The sequence below is a fragment of the Saimiri boliviensis genome, chromosome 1, assembly GCF_048565385.1.
Source record: "Saimiri boliviensis isolate mSaiBol1 chromosome 1, mSaiBol1.pri, whole genome shotgun sequence".
NCBI lineage: Eukaryota > Metazoa > Chordata > Mammalia > Primates > Cebidae > Saimiri > Saimiri boliviensis.
Genome location: NC_133449.1, coordinates 129,315,464 through 129,328,356, shown reverse-complemented (window position 1 = coordinate 129,328,356; position 12,893 = coordinate 129,315,464). Strand labels below are relative to the sequence as shown.

Here is a 12,893-nt window from a genome sequence, read left to right as displayed (position 1 = left end):
CAAAGAAAGGATGTTATCATTTCATGAGGTAGTGTTTTAGTTCTCTTCTTTGGCACTACTAATTGGTATGAATGTTGTCTTGATCATTAAAAATGCATAAACTACCCCGTTCATGTCCTAAAAGCACACTCACAAAGACTGGGCTGTGTTCGTTTCACGACCAGCCAGCAAGCTAAGAGCACCCCTTGCCAAGTACAAAGCTGCATTTGAAGACTGAGCATCCTCTGAGCTGTAGCTCTGTCTGTGGAACTGAGGCTCAACCACTGGGCAACTGCAAGGCAAATGGGCTAGACAGAAAAGACGTCCAGGCAAATGCATCGGGAAGCAGCAGAATTTTCAGGCACAGCTAGAGAAAGGCTAGCTGTGATAGCAGGGGTGATAGCACAGTGGAGTAGGGGCAATGTCACTTAATTATCCCACCCTCTGTTGGGATTTGCTGTGGGCACAGGCACCAGTGATGAGGCAGAATGCCAAGAGACATGAAATCTGAAGAAAATGATGAATTTAGTCATAAGAAAAGTGATCAGAAGAAGTGCTTGGTTAAGTCCATGTGGTGGTATACAGGCGTCAGCATCACACACCGCAGTCTAGAATGTCTTGAAGAGTTGCCATTGCTTTCCTCACTGTGTCTCACTAATTAATTTAAATGTTCAGGGTGAAGGGAAAATCTGTGTCATAGATGAATGAATGCACCTTCTCCCAAGCTTGGCAATTTTGACAGACAGAAGAGCAAAGGAAATTCTCGTTAAGTGTCTATTCTGTGTTAGCCTCCTGACTTAATGGTATTTCACTTAATCTTCACAATAGCTGCATGAGCAAGGCTTTAGGATCTCAATTTTACACATGAAGAAGATGAGATTCTGAGGCTAATAACTAGTCATTTTTAGTCACCTTGCTAAGAAAAATGACAGCTAGAATTTGAATTCAGAGATCTCTGCCCCAAAGACACAGCTTTTCATCCCACTATGTTGAGTCCCAGAAAGCTGCTGCTATCACTTCACCATGAGATTGAATTCTTGTCCTGTAACTATCTGCTGTGATTTCTGTGTATATCGGCATATTTTTATGGCATGCTGTAATATTCACTGCAATTTAAATTACGTAAAAACTGACCCTTCTTCTACAGGACATGATATGGCACTATCCCTGTGTGGTACAAAACTCTCTAGCATTTCATTGTCCAGGAAAAGTTTTTGATTCGCTTTTACTTTTCTAGGAGTAAGGGGACTTTCTTTTTTTTTCCTTTTCGTTTTCTTGAGACAAGATCTTTCTCTGTTGCCCAGGCTAGAGAGTACAGTGGCACAATTAGAGCTCACTGTAACCTTGAATTTCTGGGCTCAAGAAGTCCTTCCACCTTAGCTTCCCAAGTAGCCAGGACTACAGGAACATACCACTTTTTAAACTTTTTCTTAGAGACAGCATTAAACTATGTTGCACAGGCTGGTCTTGAACTCCTGGCTTCAAGTGGTCCTTTTGCCTTGACCTCTCGAAGTGCTGAGATTATAGGTGTGAGCCACCATGCCTGGCCTTTTTTATTTTTAAATAAATCTTTCTCCAACACCCCAGCATGTGTATATAAAAATAATATTCCTATTAAAAATCTGAGCATTCTCTGCAACTTACAGCACATTTGAAACTTGAGGAGAACTGACCCCACCAGCATTTCTCATGCTGTTTTTGTGTTTGGTTTGGAGTCATGATTCCAGTAAACATGTAGGAAATAGAGAAATATAGAACTTCAGAGAAACCAAAAACAAAATATATGTGTGGATTGATTACTAACTCTCATTATTTTAGGCCAGTGATTTTATTCTCTTTGAAGTGAGAAAGACTGTATTATATAGATACTAAAGAAAATATTGTATAAACAGAAAATGACTTTCAATACAAATCTTTTAAACGATAGATTGTTTGCTGAATTACTGATCAATTGAACTTGATATTATAAAATGGAAGCTTATTAAGCATTGAGATGCTTGAATGTTTACATAGATGATTTATGTCTACATTTTTTAAAATTATGAGAACATCCTATTCAGTTGACAGACTGCACTTAAGCAATTCTTCCTCTCCCTTCAAAATTCCCACCTAACAGCCATGAAGCTGTAGTAATGGAAATAAATCCAAAATAGCACCGAAACCAGGAAGAAGTGTCATCAGCAAACCAGAAATTCAGCTGTGTTTCTGGAAAGCCAGAAGTAAAAAGACCCTACTGAAAAATAATCTTCAACAGGGAAAGTCATGACACAGCAAAGGAAGAAAGATGAGACAAACAGGAACAAGCTTTAGTGGTGGTGGGAATAGCCCCCAGGAGCCCCAGGCAAGACCACATTTCCACTGGACCCCAAGAGAGAGCAAGTGCAAATTGCTTGCAGTGATGGAAACACCTGGCCATCCTTCAACCATTACCCCTCCACCCCGATCCTTGCAGATTCCCACACAGAGCTTTCAGGGTAATTTTTTTCTCAGAAACAGAACAGATTCTAAGATAATACCAGACCTTAAAAATAGATGACATGGGGTAATGGCAGAAGAGTCAGCTGTTTCTTGAGGGAAATACACAAAAATCCTACACACCTAAAGTACAGTACTTTATATTTTTCTTGGAGGACTGAGTGGAGGAAGGGTTTGGGCTTGCAGCTTGCCTGGAGGTTTCTCTTCTCTTGAGCCTTGCATGAATCCTTCAAGTCAACATACCCTGCCCACTTACAAAGGACCATATATCAGCTCTTCTTTACAAGGAATAGATATGTTAGAAAAATGGATCAGTATACTGATACAGGAGAGCCATGCCAACTACCTTTGTTAAGCAATTTGTTATTTTAAAATATGAATATATCACCAGTGAGCACCAAAAAGAAAGACTAGTCCCAAAGAAAACCTAGAAAATCTAATTCAAGGAAAAGGAGAAAAAAAGTTGCAAGCATAATTACAGTCCTTAGAAACATTTGAAATTATTTGTGTTAAATAAAAAGAGAACAGATTGATATGAAAAAGAGGTAATTACAGAACAAGTGAACATTTGAGAATTAAAAATATGATTGACAAAATAAAAAACAATAGGAGGGATGGTAATAGCTGAAGTCTGAAACCTTGAATATAAAGTTGAAAACTCTTTTTTCTGAATATAAAGTAAAACACAGATGGAAAATATTAAAGGGATTGAAGATACACAGCCAGTCAAGGCACGGTGAAAATCCAGCTAATAGTAATACCAGAAAAAGAAAATGGAGAGGAATGAATAATAATAAAAATAGAGCACCAAGGGAAATGAGCAACTTACACTGAGAAAAGGACCCCTTACAAAAAGGAAACAAGACTGTGAGCAAGAACAAGAACAAACAGGAGAGCAGAGAGTCAGACTCTTTCAGAAACTGGAGTTGTCAAGCCTAGAATATAAAATCAGAGCCCTTACTTTAATTTCTGGAAATAAAAGAGAGGATTGGAAATATGGTAAAGAGCAAAAAAAAAAAAAAAAAAAAAAAAAAAAAAAAAAAAAAAAAACTTAAAGAAGTGTTAAACAGAACTTCTAGCAATAAAAAATATTCTTTTATTATATAAAAGAATATAAACTTCTAGGAATAATAGAAATTATCATTTCCATGGGCAGGCATAACAGCACATTAGACATGGCTGAGAAAGAATTAAAGAATTGGAAAGACTAATTTAAGAAATTATCTAGAATGCAGCCTAGAGAGACAGAAATGGAAAATAGCAAATAAGTTAAGAGACGGGGTTAAAGTGGGGAAGTCTAACATACATCTAACTAGAATTTCAAAAAGGGAAAGGGAAACAAGAAGAAAATGATTGATAGCTGAAAATTTTCCAGACTTGAAAGACATTAATCCACAGAGTCAAGAAACCCAGTGAATACCAAGGATGAATGAAAAAAAAAGTCCACACTACACACATTGTAGCTAAACTGCACATAAAGAAAAATTAAAATACCCTTTAAAATCTTCAAAAATGCAGGCAACTTACAGCTAACTTCACAACAGCATCAGTGGGAGCCCACAAACAGAGAAATCGAAATGTCACTGAGTTGAGAAAAAATAACTATCAGTTTAGGATTGTGTGTTTTGCAAAAAAAAAATTAATGAATCAGGACATTTACAGACAAAAGCTGAGAAGCTTTGCCACCAGTAAATCCTTACAAAAAGAAATTTTTAAAGACATACTTTGTTCAGAAGGAATGTGAGGTATAAGAAGGATTAAATGCAGTGAAAGTAAATATGGGGAAAATTTAAACAATGATTGCATGTACCAATATTAATATATTGTTAAGTAATCAAAATAAAAGTACAGTTGGAATCTACAAAACAATAGCATAAAATAAGATGAGGAGAATTTGGAATTAAAATCATCTAAGTTCTTGTAATTATTTCAGAGAAGGATAAAAATTTTAACTTTGGACTTTGATAAATAGGGTATTTGCAATATTTATGCTAGGCACTATAGTAAAAGGCATATAACCTACAAACCGAATGTGGAGAACCAAGTTAAAAATAGAATGTGAATATTGTTAGTTAATCCAAAAGAAGTAAAGAAGAGAAAATCGAGTATATGGAAAAATATGATAGCATAAATTAATCAGTAATATAAAGGCCGGGCATGATGGCTTACGCCTGTAATCCCAACACTTTGGGAGGCGAAGGTGGGCAGATCACTTGAGGCCAGGAGTTGGAGACCAGCATGGCCAACATGGGGAAACCCTGGCTCCATTAAAAATACAAAAATTAGCCAGGCATAGTGGTGTGTGCCTGTAGTCCCAGCTACTCAGGAGGCTGAGACAGAAGACTCATTTGAACCCGGGAGGCAGAGGTTGCAGTGAGTCTAGATTGCACCACTGCATTCCAGCCTGGGCAACAGGGCAAGACTGCATCTCAAAAAAAAAAAAAGAAAAAGAAAAAGAAAATCAGTAATTTAAAGAAATGTATTAGATGCAATGATTCAATAGCAAATATTGATCAAATGGACTAAAAAAATAAACTCTAGCTCTGTGCTGTTTAAAGTGACATATTTAGAAATTAAAGATTCAGAAAATTTGAAAGGAAAAGGGATAGGAAAATATATGCCAGCCAAATACTGATGAAAAGAAATATGGTATATTAATTTTGATACCAGAAAAATAAACTTCAAGCAAAAAGCATTACTACAGTTAAAAAAGGTCACTACCCAAGGAAATGTACAATTTACCATATGGACAAAAATTCCAACTAACATAGCTTCGAAATTTTAAAAGTAAAAGTAACCAAATTACAAGGAGAAATCTATTATCTTAAGGGGAGATGTAAACATAAGTTTGTAACTGTTATAAAATGCAAACAGAAAAAATAGTAAGGCTACATGAGATTTAAATAACGCAATGAGCAAGAGCCCATTACCTGACAGCTGCAGAATATGCATTATTTTCAAGCAGACAGGAAACAGTTATCAAAACCGACAACTACTGGACCATAAAGGAAGTTTCGACAATTTTTAAGGGATAAATGGGTAAATGTTATATTGACCATGGTCTCCGACCACAGTATGATTAAATTAGAAATTGATAATGAAAATATGACAAGCAGGGAGAACACATGTTTAAAAGTTAGGAATCACGTTAGATATTAGTAAATATTTGGGATTGAAAGGTAGTAGAAATGCCTAATATAAAACTGGAAGATGTAACTAAATTGGAGGGAACGTTGCAGCTTTCCCTCTAAAATATTTGTACTAGAAGTCAGGTGCAGTAGCTCACACCTGTAATCACAGCACTGTGGGAGGCCGAGGTGGGCAGATCAGTTGAGGTCAGGAGGTTGAGCCCAGCCTGGTCAATATGGTGAAACCCTGTCTCTGCCAAAAATACAAAATTTAGCCAGGTGTGGTGGCACCCACCTGTCGTCCCAGCTACTCAGGAGGATGAGGCAGGAGAATCACTTGAGCCCAGGAGGCGGAGGTTGCCGTGAGCCGAGCTCTCACCACTGCACTCCAGCCTGGAAGACAGAGTGAGACTCTGTCTCTAAATAAATAAATAAATTACTCATACTAGAAAATAAAAAAAATTAACGAACTAAGCACCCATCTTAAGAGCTAAAAGAAGAGAAAATAAACTCAAAAAATATGGAAAAGAGACTTACAAAAATGACAAACCAAATTAATAAAACAGCAAAGATAGAATTTTCAGTATCAATAGAACCAAAAGTTTATTCTTTGAAGATACAATAAAATTGACAAATTTTGCAGAGAGGTTGATCAGGACAAAAAGAGAAAAGGCACAAATAAATAATATTAGGAATCAAAAAGGGAACAAACTGGGATGCAGATCAAGAACATAAAAATATGTGATGAGCAAAATTATGCCAAAACTTTTTCAAAACTAGATGAAATGACTATGATTAAAATGATTCTTCAGGTATTATATGTATACATGTACATGTTTTATATGAAATTTGCATATAAATACAACCTGAATCATCCTTTAACCATTTTAAAAATTGGCCCAGTAATTTAAAAAGAATTATTACACACACACAATTTCAAGGCTAGACATTTTTACTAGGAATTCTACCAAACTCACAGGAAGAAGTAATTCCAAACCTACACCCTTCTTCAGAGAATTAGAAAAAGCAAGCAGTTCTCAAATCATTCTGTCAAGCCAGTGTAACCTTGATACCAAAATTTGACAAGCCAGTACAAGAAAAAGAATTTACAGGTATCATTCATGATCATAAATGTAAAAATTCTAGGTCAAATATTTGTAAATTCCATCCAGCAAAGTACAAAAAATATTTGAAAATATAAGAAATTATATTTAGGAATTCAAAATTGGATTCTTTTTATAATATTAACATGATTCATTATGTTAAAATATTAAAGGAGAAAAATACAATTGTTTCAATAAATTAAGAAAAGCATTTGATAAATTCACTACACATGGTTTAAAGGAAAAATTCTTAGCAGATCAAAAGTAGAAGGCCACTTCATTAACACAATAACAGTATCTGCCAAAAAAACAAACCTCGTAACAAGCATCCAATCTAGTGTTGAAACATTTATAGCATTCCCCTCAAGATGAGGAACAAGACATGGGTTCCACTTTTATCCAACATTAAACTAGAAATCCTTGGTCAAGGCAGTAAACTAAAAAAAAAAAAGTATCTGTTAGAAAGGAGAAAAAAATTTATTTTCTCAAATTATATTGTCTATGCAGAAAACTCAAAAGAATCTACAGATTAATCTACAGATTAATACACAATGAATTTCATTTCCCTACACCAACAACTGAAAAATTATAGTTTAAATCAACCTTTAATATTAGCATGAAAATAACTTACTAAACAATAACCCTGTCAAAAAATGTATTAAGACCTCTAATGGAGAAAATTAACTAACTATTGAAATATGTTAAAGAAGATCAAATTAAATGAAGATACCTAATACCAGGTACATGAATTGGAAGATGCAATGTTGTAGACACAAGTTCTCTTCAAATTGACCTATGGATTTAATACAGCTCCCATCAAATTTCCAACTTCTGTGTATGTGGAAGTTGACAAACTGATACTCAAATTTATACAGTGGAACAAAGATCTAAGAATAGCTAAGATGTTCCTGAAGAGCAAGGTAAGCCTTGCCTTACAATATTTTAAAAATATATATTAAAGCTAAGTAATGAGGGCAGTAATAGACAAATTGTGCAGTGAAAGCGAGTGAGTAGAGACCCAGAAGCAGAGCCACAGGTGTATGAAAACCGAACTCATGGCAGAGATGATGATGTGGATCAATGGAGAAAGAACGGACTTCAGATACCATAATAACTGGTTATTTCTAGGGAGAAAAATGAAAGTAACTCCTACCCCACACCATATATAAAAACCAATCCAGGTATTTTTTAAAGATCAGTAAAAGTATATGCTTTTAGAAGACAATATAAAACATTTTTCTGATGTGTTTCTTAAATCACAAAAATGTCAAATAAAGAAAATTATAAATTCAAGTACATCAAAATTAAGAACTTTACATCATCCAAAGATAACAGAAAAAATAAAAAGGCTAACACTCAAAAAACTTTTATCTATATATTGAAAAGTTTTATACACACACACAACTGTATATATGACTCTTACCGAGACAATAAAATTTTTCTATGAATGACATTAATACTGAAAAATAATTTTTAAGAAATTACACAGAGCAAGTGCAAAATATTTACCTCATTAGTAGTCAGAGAAATGCAAACACCACAACAAAATTTTATTCTATATTATTAAGTTAGAAAAAACGTTAAAATGTTAATCTTAGCAAGTGTTGGTGTGGATGTGAATCAGTTTGAAGTCTCATATACTGTCTGGGGAGTGTTAATTTGGAAATCAGTTTTGGATTCCTTGCTGAAGTTGGCCGTATGGAAATCTTAAGGCCAAGAACTCCTAACGTGTGCATGAGAAATGGTGTTCATGAATTTTTGCAATTGCATTGTTCATAAAGGAAAAAAATCTAAATGTCCATCAGGGTGGAAAAAATAAAAAACTCTGGTATATTTGTGCAATAAAATGTTGCACAGCAGTGAGGATGAACAAACTGTCGCTACCACAGGACAATGACTAAATCTTCAACTCCTAACACTGTGACAGCAGTGAGTCTCAGAAGAATGCCTAGGTATGATTATAGTCATATGAGGTTTAGAAACAACGATGACCAGCCGGGCGCGGTGGCTCAAGCCTGTAATCCCAGCAGTTTGGGAGGCCGAGGTGGGTGGATCACGAGGTCGAGAGATCGAGACCATCCTGGTCAACACGGTGAAACCCCATCTCTGCTAAAAATACAAATAATTAGCCGGGCATGGTGGCGTGTGCCTGTAATCCCAGCTACTCAGGAGGCTGAGGCAGGAGAATTGCCTGAACCCAGGAGGCGGAGGTTGCGGTGAGCCGAGATCGCGCCATTGCACTCCAACCTGGGTAACAAGAGCGAAACTCCGGCTCAAAATAAAAATAAAAATAAAAATAAAAACAATGACCAAAAGATAGTTAATTTATTAATACATAATAGGTGGTTAAAAAGAAAAATAAACTCTCCAGAAAACAAAGAGAATGATTGACACACGGTTCTTTTGCCAATAGCTGGTGGGAAGGGTGGGAAGAGATGGGAGCCGGTGAAGACGATTTTGATGATACTCCATCCCTGGCCTGGAAGGTGTTTTCACAGTTCACTCATTGTAATGCTTGGAAAGTGTCTACATACATTTCATGTAATTATACATTTTATGTTCACTAAATGCATACTCTATTTAACAGCAGTTTAGGGAGAACATAACCTTAACTTGAGACAATGCTGTGACGTGATGGAATATAACAGTGGGAATTCATTTGACATTATCTGTCTCTACTAAAAATACAAAATTTAGCCAGGTGTGGTGGCATGCACCTGTAATCCCAGCTACTCCGGAGGCTGGGAACATTTGCACTCATTCCATGTTAGTGGCATTCCCTTCTGTTCAGGGCTACTCAGACTGCCTTGTTCTTTAGCGACTAATATTTATATTGTCACAATATTGCAAGTTCTCATTATTAGTTTATAATTTTTACTTGACCTATAGGCAAGACCAAAAATTAAATTAACTAAATTAATATTAAGGAGGATGACTCAATAATTACTGAACAGAATATAAACATTTTCAATCTTGGCGATATAAAAGGAAAGATACAGCTGTGAGCTGGGTGGTGGGAGGGAAGGATAGATGAGTGAGTTTCCTCATTTTACATGTTATAAAAGAAAAGATACTGTCAGAAGGTGATTAATCACAAAAAATAAGATTAAATGTATTTAAAGTTACAAATACCCACCAGAGTACTAAAAATAATAACAGAACTAAGAAAAATTACAAGGAGAGGGGAGGGGGGAAAATATTAAATACCTTGCCTCTTGTCTTTCATATCAGAAGTCATTAGGCACTCTCTAAAGTTGAGATATCTAGAAATAAAAACACATCAGCTGGGTGCAGTACCTCACACCTGTAATCCCAGCACTTTTGAGACGCCAAGAAGGGGAGACTCATACTGAGCATCTAACGTATGTTAGGCACTGTGGAAGGCCCAGGCAGACAAATATGGACTGTCAAATTGAAAGTGTGTAATACACATAGATACATAGATTTTACACATATTTACCTATATACCTATGCATTTGCATATATAGTTATTTCTTGGGCTCATTTTTTCCCCTCTTTCTCTCTGTAATTATATTTCCACATGTAAAATGGCTTCACTGCACCCAAGCCAGTCTCTTATGTCCAGCTTATTAACGACCAACGCAGGTTCCCTCCCAAAGAGACCAGTGTGGTATCCATCATGAAAACAGCTGACACAAACAGGAGGACCTTGGACAGCCCTCTTTGGGTAGAGATCGGGGTGGAAAACATCTCCTGAGCATCCAACTAAAAAAAAACAAAATTGTACATATGTTCTAGAATGTTCCAGCTTACATTCATCATTTTCCTTTGGGTCCTAACAAAGAGGTCATATTTCCAATGGTGTATACACTTAAACATTTCAAGTTAAGTTCAGAAAGTGCATCACCACATGTTGGGGGAAATTTTGTGTTTTATTCTTTCTGAAGGATAAAAATATCCAAACAATGCCTTCGTTTTTATTTTCAATTTCCTGTCGTCTGACATAAATTGTTTGGGAATTTTACCGTTGCCTGCTCCTTCCAAGCCTGCTGTTTTACATCCTTCATTAAGATGGGATGTGGTGACTACTGGAGGCTACTGACGAGGGAAAGTAACCACTTCCACCAAAGTCAAGGAGGTTGGGGGAAAGGATCCATATATTTGAGAAAAATATACTTCCATTTAGTTTTGTCTTATGTAATGCAGGTGTGGTAACTCTCTATTTTAGAATTATGGGAGGGATTGTGGTTAGTCCATGGGAAAACAAAATGTTTCTGCAAAGTACTAAATTATTTTCCAGCACTGAAGCCAGTTGAACAGGACTTACTTGCCTCCTAAATGAGCACACCACAGACCTTGCCTGGAAGACAAAATAGATAAGAATGAACTTTACAGCAAGTTTATTAATTTGCTACTTTAGCCTTTATTCCAACATGGTGTTATATGTATTGAGGCCCTGTCTAATCCATGTTTGTTATCAAGGCAGTTAAAACAGATTTTGTGACTTTTTTATTTTTCCCCTCATCTGACCAGCTTTTAGCCCAAGTCCCTTTGGGCACTGGGTAACACAGGGTTATGACTGAGATCGATGTACAAACCATAGAAACTGTGTGTTCGTTTCCTGTTTGTTCTTATAAGAAAAAGAAAAGAAAACAAAGTTTGCTTTTGAGTTTCGTTTGGGCAGTGCCTTCAGGATATGTTCATATGTAATTTAGGGAGTCATTCCTGGGACTAAATGACCACAAGCTAATGTTGACAGCTGAAAAAAGGGGTATGGCACAATGCGTGGGCCCGAGACCTGGGCAGTAGACCAAGATATTCTAGAGATCTCCAGGCCTGACTTGAAAGAGCACAGCAAAGCAAGTTACCGGCACAGACCTATTTCCTGCAAGTCACAGCCTTCTCTGGGGTGTATTAGCTCTGCACAACCATCAGGAAACACACAAGCTGACATGCTCAGTTATGAGTGACTTCTCCTTCCATCTACAAGTCTTAAAGAAATACAAAGAAACTCCTTAGAACATGGGGATGCATGGTTCAAACCACCAGATGATTAAGGATTCGGAATTACGTTATACCTACTGCAAACTACAAGAAGTGAACTGGTTCTAAGCTCCCCCAACTACGTACAGCTCGTTAGTTCCTCAGTGATCACAGCCCACAGAAGCATGTCTTTAGCCTTTCAGATGGTCAGAAAGGATTTCTGGTTTACATCTCATTCTTCTTTAAGTTAGGGACCCCAAAACCTGCGACCAGGGCTCTCCATGGGATATAAAACAGGGGGATCTTGGAATCTACAGTGCAACCTCAGCGTTTTGTAAAAATTCTCTCCTCCTGGCCAGGTCCAGTGGTTCACACCTATAATCCCAGTACTTTGGAATGCCAAGGCACGCAGATCACTTGAGGTCAGGAAATCGAGACCAGCCTGGGCAAGATGGTGCAAAACCCTGTCTCTACTAAAAATATAAAAATTAGCTGGGTGTGGTGGCAGGCGCCTATGGCTCCAGCTACTCAGGAGGCTGAGGCAAGAGAATCACTTGAACCTGGGAGGCAGAGGTTGCGGTGAGCTGAGATTGCACCACTGCACTCCAGCCTGGGTGACAGAGCAAGTCTCCATCTCAAAAAAAATATTATCCTCCAAGTTCTGATTCAATCTGACCTGGTTTGGCTTGTGTTAGCGGAAGCAATCAAAGTTCAAAGTGCCTTGAATATAGAATACCAATGAATTTATTTCCTGAAATTTTCTGTAAAGTGAAGTGGAAGGAAACAGGTTCCATCTGTAAGATATTCATCTTCTGGCAAGGTCTCCACTCCAAGCCTCTGGTTGTTTGCAAATAGCTCTTTAGTACCTACTCACAGATCTGTGCCTGGGCAATTGCATTGCAGAGAAGAAATTATTTTGCAAATTCGGTTCTCATACAATAAAAGATGTTTTAAAAGCCTCCTGCTACACATTTTGAAAGATTGTTAATAGGAGCATGGAAATGTATTTAATCTCTCTTAAATCTTAAAGACTGTAAGATTCATATGTCGGTATTTTTTTCTCCTTCTTTTTTAAGAGAAAGGTGATGCAGAGCCAGAGAGTCCAGACAATGGCACGTCGAATACATCGTAAGTCTCTTCCGTTTTTCTATCAGAGATGCCTGCTCTTAAATATGCCTTATAAAATGAGATAGTGTGAGTATCTTGTAATAGTATTAATGATGATGGAAGGAAGCCCATGGTTCTCTTTTCTCATGATAATGTC

At 36.8% G+C, this 12,893-nt stretch overlaps 1 protein-coding gene across 5 annotated transcripts in view; it reads left to right on the top strand.

Moving 5' to 3' along the window:
• Positions 1-12,893, top strand: part of AFF3 (ALF transcription elongation factor 3) — a 613,873-nt gene that overhangs the window by 417,305 nt on the left and 183,675 nt on the right. For all 5 annotated transcript variants that reach the window (XM_010352080.3, XM_074404166.1, XM_074404177.1 and 2 more), the window contains one exon: positions 12,706-12,757. In XM_010352080.3, coding sequence (XP_010350382.3) covers positions 12,706-12,757 — 52 coding nt within the window. The remainder of the gene's footprint in view (positions 1-12,705; positions 12,758-12,893) is intronic.